Genomic DNA, 18772 nt, shown 5'->3' on the forward strand with positions numbered 1-18772 from the left:
TCATTTATACCTCATTATATACGTAGGCAGTGTTAATAAGTAGCCTGATTTTAGAAAAGCAAAATGCTATCCAAACTAGAAAACCCACTTGCCACTCCTCCCTCATTGACATCCTTGGCCTTGGTTCTCATCAACCATCCACCCTGCTCATTGTGCAAGATGTTTCCTCCTGCTTGATCCCAAAGGATGGTTCCATATATTCCCAGCTCTCCAATGACATGACCTCCCAGAACCTCTCCGTCACTTCTGAGAGCCACGTTTTTGGCATTGGGAGGGGGTGTGATCAGTTCCATCAGGATCCAGCGCTTCCAGTCACCCTCGGGGATTGATCGCAAAAAGTCGGGGATAGCAGATTTATAGATGTTATTACCTCCGCCCTCACGTTGCGGTTTCAGGACGTAGTTCACGGCTGTCTCCGGGTTGAGGGCAAGCTCTCTTCCGCGGCCACCGGCTGACAGGTCAAACTGCGGTGCAAAGGTCTCGCGCAGTCTTGCAAGGGTGTTTGCATCGGTACCAGCCATGAAGGAAGAGAGATGGTCAGTTCCTGTAGTCTCTGCCAGAACCTGCTGTACAATCTTACAGCCAGCCAACTGATTCAAGACAGTAGGACACTTGATCGCTGCAGAGCGTTCCAGATGAGCCCTGGCCTCCCAATCGCGCTCAGATTTGTAGTCAGTTGGGGCATAGAAACACCGGTAGTACACTGTTGTCGCCTCGAACTGTGTGGAAAGAGAATGAGGCGGCGTGTACACCAAGGGACGCGAAGGATTGGAACTCGGGATTGAGGTGTGGTTCAAGATTTCGGAGCTGAGCAGACGGAAGACGGGTATCTTGTGGGTTTTGGTAACCTGCTTGAAGAGAGCCAGCTGATCGAATATGTTTCTCTCATTTTCCTGGATCACAAACAGGATACACGAGGGAAGAGCCGGCGATGATTTCGATCCTCCATACGCATTGTGTGCAGCAGCTAGTCCTGCAGCCAGTGTCTCAACGGATGTGTTTTCTGGGGGCGTCTGTCCCGAAGTGAGCATAGGGTGTGGCGGATAGCTGATCGGATGACCTGGGGGAGAAGTAAGAAGTTCGGAGTGCAACGATGCCACGAGGGACGATAAACCGCCAAACGATGATGCGATGGTGTTAAACTCCACTTGTTTCAAAGACGGGTCTTTCGAATTTGACGAGATATTTGGCATATAGTCAGATCTGTAGAGACCCAGAGATAGTGTTTGAGCATAGCCTTCTTTCTTCACTGCAAGATGGACCTTCCATAGATTCGAGACGAAGTCGTCAACGTCAATGAGACTACATCCATCAATATTTAGCTAGGGTTTAAGTAATGCAGTGAAAGCAAACGAAAATCCAATTAAACTAAAACAATAGAAGATGCATTCTTACTCTTCCATTACTTTCTCAATCCATTCTTCATTGCATGTTATAGCTGCATAAAGTTGATTGTACACAGTTTGCAACGCCTTTGCCTCTTCGAAACAGGACTTTGGAAAAAGACTGGGGAACAAAGTCACTGGAGCATTTGTCGCCAAAACTCCATGCGGATTGGACTCCTGCGAGATCAATGCAGGCGAAGGTCGAACAACAAGGCCATTCTGCGATGCCCAATCTTTAATCGTTGTCACCAAATATTCCTGCTGTGCGGGGTTCAGATGGGGTGGATAACTAGAGTAGATGGAGTCGTCCATGGTCAATAATGGGACGAAGCAGTGGTATATTAAAAATCGCAGATACAGTCTCGCTGGAACTGAATTTTCAACAGAGAGAAAAGATCCCTCAGAGCAAGACAAAGCAATTAATCAGCACGAGGAGCAAAAATGAGGGGCCGCAACCCGCCGGACTATGATGCGATAGTGTGGAAACCCGGAGATAAACACCCCACCGCCTCTGACACCGTCTTTAGATACGGCAGAAAAACAACTCGACTTGCAATGATCAGGAGATTTCGTCGCGTATCGCGCGCCAATTTGCATCACGTCGAGGTCGCAGTCGACTGTAGGCGGCTGGTGACTAGGGAGACTCACAGTTTGAATATGTCTTCAGGCTTGACTCTGACCAAATGTCACTGTTTCCCACCTCACTTTTGAGTTCTTCCACATGTAAAGGATGTCAATTTACCTCGAAAGTTTATGGTGATAGCGTCGAATATCAGTAGCCGCTGATTGCAGTGCTCCATGAGGATCTGGTGAGTTCACGTTCAGTAAGAGCTTTGATAGCTGCAATATACTAATGTCCCTTTTCCTTATCAGACGAGATGACCTCGGAAGACGAAGACCCTCTCGATTGGACGATCGATGAGGTCGTAGAGTTTCTTTGCCATAACCCACTCACGCCATGGTCGCAGTCAGCCGCCCAAGCTCCTCGGCCAGATCCTGTTACGTTCGAAACAGCCATCCGGGCCAATCTCCTAACAGGCGAGGTGCTGTTGCACGATGTCGATAAAGAAACATTGCGAGAGGACTTGGGGTTGAAAGCCCTTGGCCATCGTAGCTCGATGTTAATGGCAATTCGGTATCTTCGACAAAATTCGCCAAAGTACCAGATGTCCCTGGGCAAAGCGGGGCTCAATGACAACCTTAGCAGTATCTATGCCTCGAGTTATTTTGCCCCCACAACTCCAGGGCAGGGACCTGCTCCAGAACTTTCATCGCCGGTCTATCCCAGGCCTGTGTCTGAAGCCGCAACACCTCAAAATTTGCTAAACTCTAGGCTGATTACTCCCTCCGTATCCGGGGTACATAATTCCAAGAGACCTATTCGTGCCGATCCTCCCTCTTTCAACCCTGTCCAGAAAGAGAAAGACAATGTCTCTTCTCAGGTACCGAATACCATGGAAACATCTGCTGCCTATGACAATATTGAGCGACACCAAAGTGTACCGCCTGGGTCTCCTAGAATACGTTCAGAGTCTCACGCAGAATTCTCCGAGATTTCTGGGCGCGTTCGCTCCCTAGAGCATCATATCATTGATCAATCTGGCAGAAAGCGGAGAAAACTCGATCTTCGCTCTGTCGCCGAGGCTTCGGGTGAAAAATCGATCCTTGCACTTACCACCAGCGCATCACAGGCAAAACATTGGTACATGGGGCCAGAGAGGATTGCTCCGTCTCAATTATTCTACGGCCCTAATTCGGAGGAAGATGACCACTCGTTTGTAATGCTTGGTTCTGAATTTCCATCCGCTCAACGCGCTTATGTGAAGAGCTGCATGCAGTACTTTTACCAGCAGAAACCCATAAAGCTGCGTGATGGCCACGGTGATAAGTGGGCTGTCATACCTTACAAAGCTTCAGAGGTGAACCCAAGCAAGTCAAGGCTTTTCTCCTTGTATACGCTAAGAAACGGTAAAGTCACCGTAAGCAAAGAGAACTTAGAGAACTGGCCGCAGCTCCATCAGTCTCAGGCTGCTTACACGGCTACCTCGTCGAGAACCTCAAAAGCCTCTGATCCCTTTGCGTATCTCATCGAAAAGTACCCTGTCCTAGAAGATAACGAAAACACTTATCCTCTCTATGGTGACTCTGGTTCCGAAGGGGAGTACGATGAGGATACTTGGCAAGAAATCGACGATGAACAGCAGGATCCCGCGCAGAACAAACCAATAAACTTGACCTCTGGGGAAATCGATTCTGTCATCGCGCAATGCGTCACTGATTACAAAAATAAATGGCACCAAGATAAAAAGCCCAAGGAGGAGCAAAAAGCGCGGCTGCTCTGGTTGAGAGCTAGAAGAGGAAAGCTTACCAACCAGCAAATAAAGGGATCCTTGCGCGAAGCCAGTCGCTTAGAGGAGCGACTGAAAAAGATCAAGAAAGCTATTCTTGAGAGCGAAGTTTTAACAAGGGCAGGGTTACAAGCTCTATGCGTAGGCATGGAGCAGACCGTGCACGACATCGAGAAGCAAAAGTGGCGCGTAAAAATTCTGGAACAGCCGGTTTGCCCACCAAAAGTTGCCGCTGGCCCCAAGCCTAAGCCCATATCAAAGCCTCGGAATGGAGACGAAGAGTCACTTCATTCAGAATCTGATTATGAGTCTGAAGATCCTTTGGCTGACTTCATTGACAACTCTGATGACATGACCGGGCCAGCTTCGCCTGAACAGCACATCGCAACTCAATCAGAAACACCATCATCAACTGATAGCGACGAGGATGCTGTCATTAGCCCCTCTGGGTTGCGACGAAAATCCAGGGCCCAGAAACGTGCTCCGCTTAGAACCGACTCCCCCTCTCCCAGGGTTTCTGTGAACGAGAAGGAGCCGGAATATGTCGATCTAACAATAGACTCTGCGGATGAGTTCAGAATTGAAACGCCTCCTCTCAATCCCGTGCAGTCAAGGGTGTCACAGTCCGTTGACACTCCTTACAAATCCGAACGAGACTCCATATCCCCTGGACCTAATCTCACTCCCGATGATTCTGTGGAAACTAGAAACCAGAATAACCAGACCCCTAAAGATACAAAGGGCTCAAAACTGAAATATAAACCAAAGCAAAGGAATCTGCCGGAATTCAAAGATTTCGACAAAATATCGTCAATCAGCTGGGAGGAGCTTGAAGAGCGCATGGATCGTCGTAGGCTTTTGGCAAAGTTGATCTACAGTCTCTCAGATGAAGAACGAAAGGCCATGGCTAAGGAAGTCCCTGCCTATGATGTCTCTGAATTGAAGGGACTTGTAGAGGCGGCCCTCAGAGCGTTGTTCGAGGGCAAACAAGAAATTGACGGCGTCAGTCAAGATGAAAATGATATCATCATGAGAACAGCGACCTTTTATATCTCATGGATAAACTGTGCATATAATGGCGGAGAAGGGATAAGGAGATTCATGGTTATTAAAGCCGAGAATGATCTCGCCAATTTTCCAAGATTTTTTGATGAGATTCGCGCGCATCTTACGGCATATCGCAGCTGGGACCGAGAAAGGCGTGCTGCAGCTGCAGCTGAGAACCCAGATAACTCAAACGCAGAAGACACAGATTTGGCGCCTGATGATACCCCCCATAAAAAGCGAAAAAAGGAGGTCCAAGAGAGCCAGGATGCTAAGAGGATTCAGCAAAGTGCACAAGCACGAGTTGCACTTCAAAATACACAGAGAAAGAATTTGGAGAAGAAAATGGAAAGCATGGGATTTGATAATGACGACCCTGATCTCCAAGCTGTCAGCTTTGAAGAGCCAGTCATTTACTTGGATCGCCATATTGGCAGACGAGTCAAACCCCATCAGCTGAATGGAATTCAGTTCATGTGGCGAGAATTGATTCAAGACGAGAAACGGCAAGGATGTTTGCTCGCTCATACCATGGGTCTTGGAAAGACGATGCAAGTCATCTCGTTGCTCGGCACGATATCAGCTGCAGCGAACTCAGACGATCACTTGATTCGGAAACAAGTGCCCAAACGCTTAAGGCGATCACAGACCCTGGTCCTCTGTCCATCTTCATTGATCGAGAACTGGTATGAAGAGTTTCTAATGTGGACTCCAGAATCAAATAACATTGGACCATTGAGAAAGATTACAGGGCTTCACAAACTCCATGAAAGATTGAAGGAGGCGTCGAATTGGAACGAAGAAGGCGGTATTCTTATCATGAGCTATGATATCTTTCGAGCATTGATTCTGAACAAGGCGACTAAAACCAGAGGAAAAGCCCTAGACGAGGATGATCACAAACGCGTGAAGGAATGGCTTCTGGATGGACCAAACATTGTCGTCGCCGACGAGGCTCACAAGATGAAGAACCTGCGCACAGGAATATCTCAGGCTGCTTCCCAGTTTCGAACTAAAAGCAGGATTGCGTTGACCGGCTCGCCCTTGGCAAATAATCTAGAGGACTATTTTACTATGGTCAACTGGATTGCTGAGGATTATCTCGGGGACTTTGTTCAATTCAAAGCGAACTATGTTGAGCCAATCGAAGAAGGGCTGTACGCGGACAGTAGCCATTCAGAGAGGAGAAGGTCTCTTATCAAGCTCCAAGTTCTTAAAGAGATACTAGAACCCAAGATCAACCGTGCCGATATTTCTGTCCTTACTGGAAGCCTTCCGCCAAAGGTTGAATTTGTCATCACGGTCCCTTTAACCGAGTTGCAGGAACGAGCATATAATTCCTATGTTGAAACCGTGTTGTTCCAGGGCAAGAGTGACATTGGCAATGCGAGATTATGGTCTTGGCTCGCCATCCTTGCGCTATGCTGTAACCATCCGGCATCTTTCAAAGATAAGCTATTGAGTCGAGCGACTGAGGCTGCACGAACGGGAAGGAAATCTAATGAACCCGATGACATGCCCGGGGATGAATCAATCGCCCAAGCAGGCCTTCCGGACTCAGACAAATTAGTCTATCAGCAGCAGCAGATTTTTGACACTGTCTCGGACATCCAAGCGATTGATTTATCATACCGTTCCGAAATTCTGGACAAGATTGTTGAGGAATCTGTCAAGGCAGGTGACAAAGTCCTCATATTCTCTCATAGCTTGCCAACGCTCAATTACGTCGAGAGCATGTTGAAGAGATCCAAGCGCAAGTATTGTCGTTTGGACGGAACCACGCCAATCTTTACTCGACAATCCGCAACAAAGAACTTCAACTCTGGCTCAGTGGATCAAGTGTATTTGATTTCCACACGGGCCGGGGGGCTTGGCCTGAACATCCCAGGTGCAAACCGTGTTGTCATCTTCGACTTTGGTTTCAACCCAGTTTGGGAAGAGCAGGCGGTTGGTCGTGCGTATCGCTTAGGTCAACAGAAACCAGTCTTTGTTTATCGGTTCATCGCCGGTGGCACATTCGAAGAAGTGATGTATAATAAGGCGGTTTTCAAGACGCAGCTTGCCTTCCGTGTGGTGGACAAGAAGAATCCCGTCCGCTGGGCTTCGAGAAACGCTGGAATGTATCTCTTCCCAGTAAAGTCTATCAAACAGGAAGATGTTTTCGAATACCTTGGAAAGGATCCTCATGTTTTGGATAAGATCATCGCAAACGATCTAGCTGGCAAAAAGATCATTCGAAAAATCGGTCTCACCGAAACCTTCCAAAAGGAAGACAACGACAAGTTGACCGATGAAGAGAAAAGGGGCGTTCAAGTCGAATTAGATGACGAGCGTCTGAAGCGCACCGATCCTGAGGCTTATCAAAAGCGGGTTATGGAAAGACTGGCTGCGGCGAATCCAGGTCAGGTGCCTGCAGCATCACAATTTGGACATAACCGCCCGGCGCCTCCTTTCCCATATCACCCTCATCAGGCGTATATGATGGGCCGGCCGTCTGCGGCCAATGCACCTCCATTGGGACCTCCAGGGCCTAATTCCAACGTCTTTTCATCTCGAAATCAAACACCCCATGCTGCTGTGAGCAATGATCAGAATTCTCGCCATGCGCAAAGCGAGCCACGCCAGCAAGCCCCTCAAAAGCCTTTGCCCCGGAATCCTTCGTTACAAACAGATGGGCCAGCGCAGGAAAACAGTCCCATTGACAATGCTCAGCAAAAAGACAAAAACACCGATAAAGAGCGTCGCTCGGAATCTAGGCAGAGAGGCGATGTCGAGAAAACATCTTGCAAACCCCAGTGAGCCATACTCCATTTGATGATTGGTGATTACTATTCAACTTGTCTATCTTCTCATTGAAGTTTCCCCTGTCCATAATCGCTCTTCGCTTCGATGTCCTTTTTTAACTTTATTTTTCTTTCTGTGTACAATTTTTTTTCCACCTGCTCATCTCGCTGGTCGGTGTTAGAGTATTCCACTTCAACTTGACCATTTTCTTTCTTTCTTTCTTGTTCATTTTCAATTCGACTCCAAATATTACGGCATCCACTTTTTGATGAATTGACGGTAATTACAATGGCATTGGGAGGCGCAGATTACATCACCATGAGCATGTCTTTTTCTTACAACCGGTATCCACGGAGTCTCGATAGCATAATGGCATAACGGCATACAATGAATCAATCCGCTGTACTCTCCTTGCTGTGATAAATGTAAGGCGATAAGACAATCCCGATACTAGTGCTCTGCGTAGATGTATATTGGGAGCTCTTATCCGTTATCGCCGCGTCGCCAAGACTGATAGAGCTCCCCCTGTAAATTCAATGGAGAAAGCGTTAGCGAGCAGTGGAACCTCGACCACCGTTCAATGGATGCAATTCTTTTCTAGTAATGGAAGCCATTACCATTGGGTCATGTGTCCATCTTATTATGTATTTCCTTCACACCATCGTTAGTGATCGTTTCGTTTCTTTTTCTGCTCTGGTTGTGTTCGGTGCAAGAGAGATTCGCTCGTCGCCGACCGTCGATCAGCTGCCGCCCTCCGATTGGCCCAAATCGCCGACAGCCGCGGGGCAGCTCCAATCCGCGCAGCTCCAGCTCCAAATCGCCGCGTCCGTCGTTGGATAAGGACGAGACAGAGAGGCGATCAGCTATATAAGGCCAGGTCACCGCCGGTTCTGTCTTCAATCTTCTGTCTGGGTTTGACATCTTCCTGTTTCTGTGTCTGTATCACATTCTCTGGTCTATCTAATCCATCGAAAGTCCTGTTCTTTCGATCAAAGCCAGAGAGCTCTTATCTTTTACTTATCGCCTTCTCCACACCGGCTCTCTTGCTGAGCATCCCAGGTAATTATCTCCCCCCACGGCCACTTCAACGGCAAAAATCGTCTTTGAACCCCTTTTTAATCCGATTTCAATAGACACAATGGCAGCTCTCTTCCGTTCCAGCCTCCGGCTGCGCTCTGCCGCACGCCTTCCTGCTGCCCGCACCATCACCACCACTCCGCACATGAGAGCTTCTGAGAAGCCTTACTTCCCCGATGAGCCTACAGCTCCCAAGCTGGCTACCGCTATCCCGGGTCCTAACAACAAGGCCGCTACCGCTGAGCTGGACAAGGTCTTTGATGTTCGCAGCATTAATATGCTTACCGATTTCTCCAAATCCATCGGAAACTAGTATGTCAAGAGTTATATAACATGGGGTTTAAAGTGGCGGCTAACATTCGTACAGCATCTCTGATCTCGATGGAAACACCCTTCTCGATGTGTAAGTCATAGATTACCTTTCATCCGAGCTCTAGTTATTGGTTCTAACACATCTTCTATTAGTTACGCTCAGATTGCTTCTATCCCTGTTGGATACAACAACCCCCACCTCAAGCAGGTTGCATCCTCCCCCCAGATGATCACCTCGTTGATCAACAGACCGGCCCTGGGTAACTTTCCCTCGGCTGACTGGGCCGACATTCTGAACACTGGTGTCCTCAAGGTTGCTCCCAAGGGCTTGAACCAGGTCTTCACTGCCATGGCTGGCTCCGACGCCAACGAGACCGCCTACAAGGCTGCTTTCATGTACCACCGTCAGCAGGAGCGTGGAGGCGCAGATGTTGAGTTCTCCGAGGAGGAGCTGCTCAGTACCATGAAGAACCAGTCTCCTGGCTCTCCTCAGCTGTCCATCCTGTCCTTCAAGTCCGCTTTCCACGGCCGTCTCTTTGGCAGTCTGTCCACCACCCGCAGCAAGGCCATCCACAAGCTTGATATCCCCGCCTTCGACTGGCCCCAGGCCACCTTCCCCTCCTTGAAGTATCCTCTTGAGGAGCACGCTCAGGAGAACGCCCTGGAGGAGCAGCGCTGTTTGCAGGAGGTTGAGCAACTCATCAAGGAATTCCACAACCCCGTTGCCGCCGTCATGGTCGAGCCTATCCAGTCCGAGGGTGGTGACAACCACGCCTCGCCCGCCTTCTTCCAGGGTCTCCGTGACATCACCAAGCGTAACAACGTCCTCTTCATCGTCGACGAGGTGCAGACTGGTGTCGGTGCTACCGGAAAGTTCTGGGCCCACGACCACTGGAACCTCGACACCCCACCCGACATGGTCACCTTCTCCAAGAAGGCCCAGACTGCCGGTTACTACTATGGTAACCCCGCTCTGCGCCCTAACAAGCCCTACCGCCAGTTCAACACCTGGATGGGTGACCCGTCTCGCGCTCTGATCTTCCGTGGTATCATCGAGGAGATTGAGCGCCTCAACTTGGTTGAGAACACCGCCTCTACCGGTGCCTACCTCTACTCTGGCCTTGAGCGTCTGGCAGAGCGCTACCCCGAGCACTTCCAGAACTTGCGTGGTAAGGGCCAGGGTACTTTCATCGCTTGGGACACCCCCAAGCGGGATGAGTTCGTCGGTAAGGCCAAGAGTGTTGGTGTCAACATTGGTGGCAGTGGACAGAGTGCTGTCCGCCTGAGGCCTATGCTGGTCTTCCAGAAGCACCACGGTATGTTTCATTATTCTCTTCCTTCTGGGTAAATGAGATAGAGTTGCTAACGCTTTTATAGCCGACATCCTTCTCGAGAGCATTGAGAAGATCATCAACAAGCTGTAAAGCTTTCTTCTTTATCTATGTTATGAAAAGGTTCACCTTGAGGGTGATTTCGGGCGTTTATCTTTGATTTTTAGCGAACTTTGTTATATTTTTTCTATTATTTATCATGATTCATAAATCTGCCTCGGTGGCATGTTTTGATATGAGTTTTGTCCTCAAGTCATTAATATCAATATGATGGTATTCAGAAGTTGACATTCAATTTCTTTCTTGTAAAAGTATTTACCTGTTTGGGTATCAATTCATCGACCATGGTGGAAATGATCACTTATCCAAAGCAAAGGGCAGTGCACCAATGTAGAAATGTAGTTGTTGCATCGATATCAGCGACCGAAAACATATGAGTAAAAAGTGGCAAAATATAGCATAATAACTCCACTGAGAGGCACCCCCAAGTACCCAAATAAAACATTGTATCAATATAGTACGACCCAACCTTTAACTCCGGTTTTGTGCATCTGAATAGTATCATCCCCACGCCCTTCTCTCGATTCGGTATGAAAAACGGCGAGTTTACTGTGTATTTCAATCGCTCGAAGGTGGCATATCTTTCAATCCATAGGCGAATTCAAGTGTCTTCTTCTCCGATGCTTCCATCCCTCCTGTGTACCAAGTAAGCACTGTAATTCGAGGACAAGGAAATAAGGGGCCAGATTATGACGTACGGGATATATTTCACACCGGAAGCCTCGAGACTGTTGACGATATCATCGGGGAGCTGTGAATGTAGCAAGAGATTATTAGCCTTTTCCGTACTGGGGGCCCAAGGCAGAAAGGGTTCTATCATCATCATCACTCACCGATCCAGTCACCTTGACAGCATATGTGCCCGGGACATAGCTATCCAGACGTTGCCAGCGAGCTACCCAGCTTGTATTCGGATCGCGAAGAGTAACCATCCCTTCAAAAACCTGCGATGTGCACTCTTGGATGGCGTCGTTGTTGCCGCGGAGGCCAAGCACGTGGTCGCAGTTGGGACAGCCTTCACGCATGAATTTCTGGAATGGAAAACAAACGTCAGATTGAAAAATTCAATCACAGTTCGTGGCTCGTGCCATTGTTATTGGTTGGACTCACGTTGTGAAGCTGGACGAGCGAGCAGACCATGCAGGCGCGAAGAGTGCGCTGCTGGCTGGGAGCGACGTAAAACGACATGTCTGGTAGCTGGGAGGAGGATAAAGAATCTGGAGCTGAATGAGCTGTCCCCAGGTGTATTGCCCCTTTTATAGTGCGAGTTTTGGGGGGAAGAAAGTCGCGGATAGCTTGTTGGAAGCGCTGAGGTTTGGCCGTCGAGGGTTCTCGAACGACTGAAAGAATGCCAAGGCCGGCGTTGGGATCGGAGAAAAAGAGGGAAGTTTGGATATCCGCAGGCAGTAAGTGGTACAGGCTGAGAAAAGGAACAGTCAGGAACCACTACTCCCTCACCTCGCCTCGGCGCAGAGTCTCACTTTTTCCCACTTCGTTTGTCTACACTTTCTTTGTCGGTCGTATTCTTTTGATTTTCTTTTTCTCTCGACCAGGGGCTTATTGACGATCGACTGATCGTCCCGTTGTTGCTGTCTCGTGCCCGCCTACGAAATCATTTCCCCTCCATCATCTTTTTTTCGATCCGCCCCATGGCTTCGCAAGACGTCGAGGCCGCCACTGCGCTGAAGGTGCAAGGGAACAAGGCCTTTTCCCAGCATGAATGGCCTGTTGCTATAGATTTTTACACCCAGGCAATAGAAAAGTATGACCAGGAACCCTCGTTCTTCAGCAACCGAGCTCAGGTATGGCATCGCTTCCTTCATCCAGGAACGTTCGTTAATCGCACGGCTACTATAGGCGCATATTAAACTCGAGGCATATGGCTTTGCGATTGCCGATGCCACCAAGGCCCTTGAGCTTGACCCCTCCTACACCAAGGTCAGTCGTTATAAGTGGGGTTCTTCCCCCTCACCCACCCATGTTAAACAGTCGAGTCGAGTCTATCGCAGCGAAGAGCTTTCCTAATTGATAATTTAGGCATACTGGAGACGAGCCCTCGCGAACACTGCTATTCTCAATTACCGCGATGCTCTGAAGGATTTTAAAGTCGTTGTGAAGAGGGAGCCTAACAACCGCGATGCGAAATTGAAGCTGGCCGACTGTGAGAAGCTCGTGCGCCGCATGCAATTCGAAAAGGCCATTGAGGTTGGGGACCCACCGTCCGCTTTCGAGGAGTTGGATATCGATTCGATGATCGTCGATGACAAGTACGATGGCGTTCGCTTGGGCAACGAGATGACGCAAGAGTTCATCGACAACATGATTCAACGATTCAAGGATGGAAAACAGATACACCGCAAGTATGCTTTCCAGATTATCAAGGCTGTCAAGGATCTTGTCTATGCGGAGCCGACGATGGTCGAGATTGGTGTGGAACAGGGCAACAAATTGACGGTCTGTGGTGATACGCATGGTGAGCTATTGCTACCCGGTTTTTATCAGTTGGGCTTTTCTTACCATTGCAGGCCAATTCTACGATCTTCTGGAAATCTTCCGACAGAACGGAGCACCCTCGGACACACATGCTTACCTCTTCAATGGTGACTTTGTCGACCGTGGCTCGTGGTCTACCGAGATTGCCCTACTCCTCTACGCTTACAAGTGGCTGCGACCAAATGGACTGTTCCTGAACCGTGGTAACCACGAGACAGATGATATGAACAAGGTCTATGGTTTCGAGGGAGAGTGCAGAGCTAAGTACAATGAGAAGGTTTTCAAGGTCTTCTCTGAGTCGTTCTCTGCCTTGCCACTGGCTACATTGATTGGCGAGAAGTACCTTGTTCTCCATGGCGGTCTTTTCTCCGATGATAAGACATCGTTGAACGACATCCGGAAACTGGACCGTCACAACCAACGCCAGCCTGGACAGCAGGGTCTGATGATGGAGATGCTCTGGACTGACCCGCAGACTGAGCCTGGTCGCGGACCTAGCAAGAGAGGTGTTGGTCTTCAATTCGGACCTGATGTGACCAAACGTTTCTGTGAGAACAACGGACTGGAGGCCATCATCCGTTCGCACGAAGTTCGTATGGGAGGCTACGAGGTTGAGCACGACGGACGTTGTATCACCGTCTTCTCCGCTCCCAAGTACTGCGATAGCACTGAAAACAAGGGTGCTTACATCAATGTTGGCCCTGAGCTCAAGCTTGAATACCATGTCTTCGAGGCTGTGCCTCACCCTGACATCAAGCCTATGGTAAGTTAGACCTCATTCGATTAGGATTTCGATATGACTTGATATGAGAGACTAACAAAAATTCTCCTTAATCAGGCTTACGCCCAGAATTCGATTATGTCAATGATGTGATGATTTAGAATGAGATTCGACGACGATCTCCTTTGATCAACAAAGACGACAGAGAAAAGAAAGAAAAGACAAAAAAAGACGATCGGTGGCCTTTGATGTAGCGATCATATGTTCAAGGATTAGGATGCTTGTCATCTACGGCTTGATGTCTTTATACGATTTTTGGATACGAGTTGCTGTCCGTATCTACGATTGACTATTTGCATAGCGAAGAATTTATATGGGATTCTGAAGATTTTGCTACCATGTGCGACCTGTAGACAATCAGATTGGACCGTAGATCATCAATTGTGCAAAATAGAAACCATCACAGCATGGCAGCAATGCATGGCAGCCGGTTTGACGGTCTATGAATCGTTGCTGATTCGATCCGACCGTTGCCAACCCCGCGATGGAGATGATTTAATCTCCGTAACCAGATATCAAAGCCCGTTCTTTCTCCAACAACTACAATTAATCCAGACACTTTGTCTATTTTTCTTTCACCCTTCGCATAAACTGTAATAATAATTACCGCGAAAATGGAGTTCGATCCCAAGACTCGTGAGAATCTGCCTTAAACCTGATCCATCACAATGGAGGGGTTGTCAAGCTAACCCCGCCATCTGCAGCTCAATACCTCACCTCCGACAAGTCGAGCTTTGGTTACGTCTCTGCACATGAGCGGTGGCCAGTCATCCTCGTGAGTATCACCATAAATGGATAGCTTAACACATGGATTGATTCGCAGACTGACTTGTTTTCTCGATAGACTGGTGCAATTGACGACCTTCACCGAACAGTGGGCAATGTGACCGACGAGGAGAAAGCCAGAGAGGGCAAAGGCATCATCGGAGACCTGGCAAAGTTGAAATATGAACTGCAGCATAACAGACAACTGACGTGAGTTTTTTATATGGAAAAAAGAAAAAAGAGGGAAGCAAATTGACATGATCTGTCTTATAATTCAGACCACTCCCCGACGATGGCGAACCGAGCATTGCGGAATACAACCAGGAGTTGGAGCAAAGAGGAAACCCCTCATGGTTGGATGTACCATGGCTTTTCGCGGAGTGCTACCTCTGTGAGTTCTTCTGGTTTTATCCTGAGATAGATGGTAAGCTGATTGGGAACAGACAGACGCTTGAGTACCCTCTTCGCCCTCTCCAAGCACTGGAAGGGCTACGATGTCTTCTCCCGTCAAAAGATGTCCACCTTCAAGTCGTCCCGTCCGGCAGTTCTCGAATTGGCTGCACGATACAAGGAACTCTCCCTGGAGGCAGAGAAGGGTAAAGGCGTGGATGGTAGAACAGTGGAACAGGCCGAGCAAGCGGATCGAATTATCTTCTCTGAAATGTGTGAGATCTGCTTATGGGGAAACGCAACCGATCTGTCACTTTTGACGTCGCTCACCTATGAGGACATCCAAAAGCTGCAAGGCGCAAAGGCACGCAAAGCAGCAGAGGACAACATTCTCATCAACGATCTCGACTCCGCTTTCGATGTCCTGCAAAAGGCACAGAAGGAAAAGAAGGATGAGGAGCGACGGGTCGACATTGTTCTTGATAACTCTGGATTCGAGCTCTTCGTTGATCTCATCCTGGCTGGTTACCTCCTGTCCGCAGGTCTAGCGACGACGGTTGTTCTTCACCCCAAGCTGATCCCTTGGTTCGTGTCGGATGTCACTCCCCCGGATTTCACAGATTTGCTTAACGCCCTGGCCGATGCTCAGTCATTCTACACAGCACCCGATGAGACAGGAAGGAAACACGAGCCTTTATCCGAAAAGGAACAGAACGAGGTGCAATTCCTCTTCGACCACTGGAGCCAGCTCCACCAAGATGGAAAGCTCATCATCCGCCCACACCCATTCTGGACAACCGCAGGAGGCTACTGGCGCCTGCCCCATGTGGCACCCGAGCTGTTTGACGACTTGAAGCAGAGCGAACTAGTTCTGCTCAAGGGAGATCTCAACTACCGCAAGCTGACCAACGATGTGAGTTAACCTATAGCCCCTATGCCCCCATTGCTTAAGAATACCTATCTAACATCTCATTTCTTTCCCAGGCCGCTTGGGACCCAACCACTCCTTTCACAACCGCAATTGGCCCCCTTGGCCCCAAGTCCGGTGTCCGTATCCTCGCTTTCCGCACTTGCAAGGCAGACACGGTTGTTGGTCTGAAGCCTGGTGAAGACGAAAAACTCCGAGAGACGCCCGGTGGTGGAGGCTCCGAGCAACGCAAATGGGCGTGGAGTGGCAAGTGGGCTGTTGTTTCATTCTGTGATGGAAAGGCATAGATGCTGGTTACCTAACAGATGCTAGTTGTGCATACACAAGATACTACTTACCATGAGAATATAGACTGCCATTAACCTTGGATATCCGAGCTACCCAACAAGCTACTGTTGGTGTATGAACTTAATAAGAGACAAGCATTCCAGATTTCAATTCAATTCCATGGCTATAGACTGGAGGCCTTTGACATTAACAATCACAGATATACAATAGAGCACAAAGGAGCTGATAGAAGCATGACCGAACGAATAAGATAGTTGGATCAGGGTATAGTATCCAGAAAGACAAAGGAGATGACGAAAGTCGAGAAAGGAGAAAGCGAAAATTAAAAGAATAAAAACCCTGCTCAACTTGAACACCATAAGAAAATAAACCAGCACTTCATACGCCAAACATCGCGGTACCAACTCTTTCCCAAAAGACTAGATATTAAACATTCGCTGTTCTCAGGTATTGAACGCTTTGATATTTTCTTTGCCTTCTTCTTTGCCTTTGCGGCTCTCTCCCTTCCGTTTAAGTCGTGCTTGTGCAGCAAGCATCCGGTCCACCGGTATGGCATCAAGTGGAACGCTAGCCCGACTATGCCTTTTCCCAGATCGATCGGACATGTGGGTATTGGGCAGACCCGATAAGGCATCAAGACTGAATTTTGTCGGGGAGCGACGCGCGGACTGACGCTGTGTGCGGATCTGCTGACTATCGTTGATCTGTGTCAGATGGCGGGCAAGAGAGTTCATGGTGGTGTGGGAGGTCAAATACGGGCGATGGCTGTCCCGATCGTATTTTTGCTTTGAGGCGAAAGCCCGAGTGGGGGGTTCGGCCGACGTGAGATCTGGGGGCGATGAAGGCGGCACCTCGGAATTGTCTATCGTATGAGAGCGGTAACCATACCCCTTCTTGGGAGATTCTTCCATGTAAATTAGTTGTTCATCGTCATCATCCATGCCCATTGCCTTAGCAGCACGTTTTAAGTCCAAAACGTCTCCTGTAACGGTTCGTGAATGGCGAGCATGTCGATCTTTTGAGCGAGGACTTGGGCTGGGAGGTTCATCAATGTCATCGGTCTCATCGTCTTCGCCTTTTTGTGGACTGGATTGCCCAAAATCCTGTATCTGAATCCCGGCGTGGCCTTTGCGGGGACTGTATGAGTATCGACCGTGACCTAGACTTTCTGGCATACGCTCAATAGTGGTCAACTTCAATTTCAAGAAGTCGATTTGCTCCTGCATGCGACGGCGCTCTTCAACGAAAGACCCCCTGAGAACGTCTTCTGAGTGACGATGCTGCTGAGAAGCCGTCTTCAAGCGTTCCCGGTACTCTTGAATTCGGGTTTCCAATTTGGCCTCTCTTTGCTTCAGCTTTGCCTCTTTTTCCTTGCGCCGGCCCTCGTATTTGGTCATCTCCTGCTTGACTCGCGCCAGCGTCTGCTTGAGTGTCATGTTCTCCTTTTCAAGCTCCGAAGCTTTCTTTTCAGAGCTTTGAGCTAAATCCTGAAGCTTGCTGATGTCGGGATCGGATTTTTGCCCTTTCATCTCCTCGATTTTAGCATTTGCTTGGTCCAGTGCCTGCTGGGTTTTGCGGAGTTCTTCCCCGCTTGATCCGGGTTGCGCTGGAGCTTCATCCACTTCGTTTCCAATAACACCGTTTTGTTCCAAAAGTTTTCGTAATGAATTGACTCGGTGCTTATACTGCAGAGCTAACGCCGTCTGCTTGGCAAGATCCTGAACCAGTTTCTCCTTGTCCGCATTTGTATTCTCTGTCACCATCGTGGACGCAAGTTGAGAGACATGGCGTTCCATCCCAGAGACTTTTGCTTCTTCCGCCTGCAACTTTTCAGCTAGACGTAGTGCCTCTGCATCCTTCTTTTTGGCATATGCTTTTGCAACGGAGCGATACTGGATGAGCTTTTTGATCTCCCAGTTGGTCTTTGTTCTGTAGTTATCAAACTCGGCTTTCCAGTATTTCCCAGACTGAGAACGCGGTTCATCCAGATTCATGGTCTCATCATTTGCGTCCTCTTCCACTTCTAGTGACATCATCTTGGGTACAATATCTGATGAGGAACCTGCCTCGCTACTGGATAATCGAGTGGGCTCTAAATCCTTGGGCTTGTCGCGAGAATCCAGCAAGGCCTGCGTTAGCTTGCTTCGTGGCTTATTTTTCGTGTCGGATGAGCCTGTTGACCACTGGCTGCTTGTGTTGATCGGTTGGTTGGTCGGGGTTTTTGAGGGAGATTTGGTGGGCGACTGTCCGTCAGCTTTTCGTTCATTATCAACAACTCCATCACCAAAGGAAACGGTCTTTCGTCGGTTCGAGGTAGTTCCTGGCGTTACGAGAATACTTTTGGTAGGGGATCCCATCGCGTTCGCGGCCATATCTATGTCTGCCTTCTTAGCAGTGATCCCATTCCCTGCGTTCTCTGCAGAAGGAATTTGTAATGAGTCGCTTTTTCTCCTTTGTTGATTGGTCGCGTGCGGCTTCGGTCGTGTATCCCTCTGTCCGTTCTTCTCCTCCTCCTCCTCAGCTCCAGGCGTGCCAAACAGCGCACTCCTGAAGGCGCGAATGGCAAATACGGGAGCTGGTGTCTCTGGTGGCTCAAGAACCTTTGAGTTGTCTATGGAGACCGATAAATACAAAACAACAAGTCAGCGAAAACACAGCACAGGGGTGGGTTGGCAAAATGCTCTCCACCCAATTATCGCCCTGCTGGGGGGAAACACACCTGCTGCGGAATGCGCGAGCTGCTCGTCCTGCCCGGTGATCCACCCCAACATCGCGTCGATGGGGAC

The 18772-nt window shown here is 48.9% G+C and overlaps 7 protein-coding genes across 7 annotated transcripts; 4 read left to right on the forward strand and 3 right to left on the reverse strand.

The window, feature by feature from the left end:
• Positions 1-50: 50 nt before the first annotated feature.
• ASPWEDRAFT_23509 (glutathione synthase) lies at positions 51-1697 on the reverse strand (the record flags this gene model as incomplete). Its single annotated transcript, XM_040832492.1, has 2 exons — positions 51-1302; positions 1396-1697. 2 exons carry the CDS (start codon positions 1695-1697, stop codon positions 51-53), a joined length of 1554 nt encoding a protein of 517 aa, XP_040695093.1.
• Positions 1698-1982: 285 nt separating this feature from the next.
• Positions 1983-7913, forward strand: ASPWEDRAFT_146991 (putative SNF2 family helicase/ATPase). Its single transcript, XM_040829515.1, has 2 exons — positions 1983-2194; positions 2259-7913. Exon 2 carries the CDS (start codon positions 2264-2266, stop codon positions 7574-7576), a length of 5313 nt encoding a protein of 1770 aa, XP_040695094.1. The 5' UTR covers positions 1983-2194; positions 2259-2263; the 3' UTR covers positions 7577-7913.
• A 632-nt stretch (positions 7914-8545) lies between these two features.
• gatA (4-aminobutyrate transaminase gatA) lies at positions 8546-10702 on the forward strand. The gene is made up of 5 exons (XM_040832892.1): positions 8546-8620; positions 8695-8950; positions 9006-9041; positions 9104-10266; positions 10328-10702. Exons 2-5 carry the CDS (start codon positions 8700-8702, stop codon positions 10372-10374), a joined length of 1497 nt encoding a protein of 498 aa, XP_040695095.1. The 5' UTR covers positions 8546-8620; positions 8695-8699; the 3' UTR covers positions 10375-10702.
• spt4 (transcription elongation factor SPT4) lies at positions 10652-11737 on the reverse strand. The gene is made up of 4 exons (XM_040832888.1): positions 11452-11737; positions 11175-11372; positions 11040-11092; positions 10652-10976 (listed from the first exon to the last, which is right to left on the reverse strand). Exons 1-4 carry the CDS (start codon positions 11527-11529, stop codon positions 10943-10945), a joined length of 363 nt encoding a protein of 120 aa, XP_040695096.1. The 5' UTR covers positions 11530-11737; the 3' UTR covers positions 10652-10942.
• Positions 11738-12285: 548 nt separating this feature from the next.
• On the forward strand, positions 12286-13953 carry ppt1 (protein serine/threonine phosphatase PPT1). Its single transcript, XM_040832889.1, has 3 exons — positions 12286-12814; positions 12867-13597; positions 13673-13953. Exons 1-3 carry the CDS (start codon positions 12523-12525, stop codon positions 13706-13708), a joined length of 1059 nt encoding a protein of 352 aa, XP_040695097.1. The 5' UTR covers positions 12286-12522; the 3' UTR covers positions 13709-13953.
• A 1-nt stretch (position 13954) lies between these two features.
• ASPWEDRAFT_267451 (damage-control phosphatase ARMT1 family protein) lies at positions 13955-16207 on the forward strand. The gene is made up of 6 exons (XM_040832890.1): positions 13955-14251; positions 14320-14390; positions 14460-14590; positions 14659-14771; positions 14824-15683; positions 15755-16207. The coding sequence occupies exons 1-6, from the start codon at positions 14230-14232 to the stop codon at positions 15983-15985; spliced, it is 1428 nt and encodes a 475-aa protein (XP_040695098.1). The 5' UTR covers positions 13955-14229; the 3' UTR covers positions 15986-16207.
• Positions 16208-16429: 222 nt separating this feature from the next.
• On the reverse strand, positions 16430-18757 carry ASPWEDRAFT_99793 (uncharacterized protein; the record flags this gene model as incomplete). Its single annotated transcript, XM_040839689.1, has 2 exons — positions 16430-18586; positions 18704-18757. 2 exons carry the CDS (start codon positions 18755-18757, stop codon positions 16430-16432), a joined length of 2211 nt encoding a protein of 736 aa, XP_040695099.1.
• Between the last annotated feature and the right edge of the window lie 15 nt (positions 18758-18772).

Source organism: Aspergillus wentii (genome assembly GCF_001890725.1).
Source record: "Aspergillus wentii DTO 134E9 unplaced genomic scaffold ASPWEscaffold_1, whole genome shotgun sequence".
In the NCBI taxonomy this organism is placed as follows: domain Eukaryota; kingdom Fungi; phylum Ascomycota; class Eurotiomycetes; order Eurotiales; family Aspergillaceae; genus Aspergillus; species Aspergillus wentii.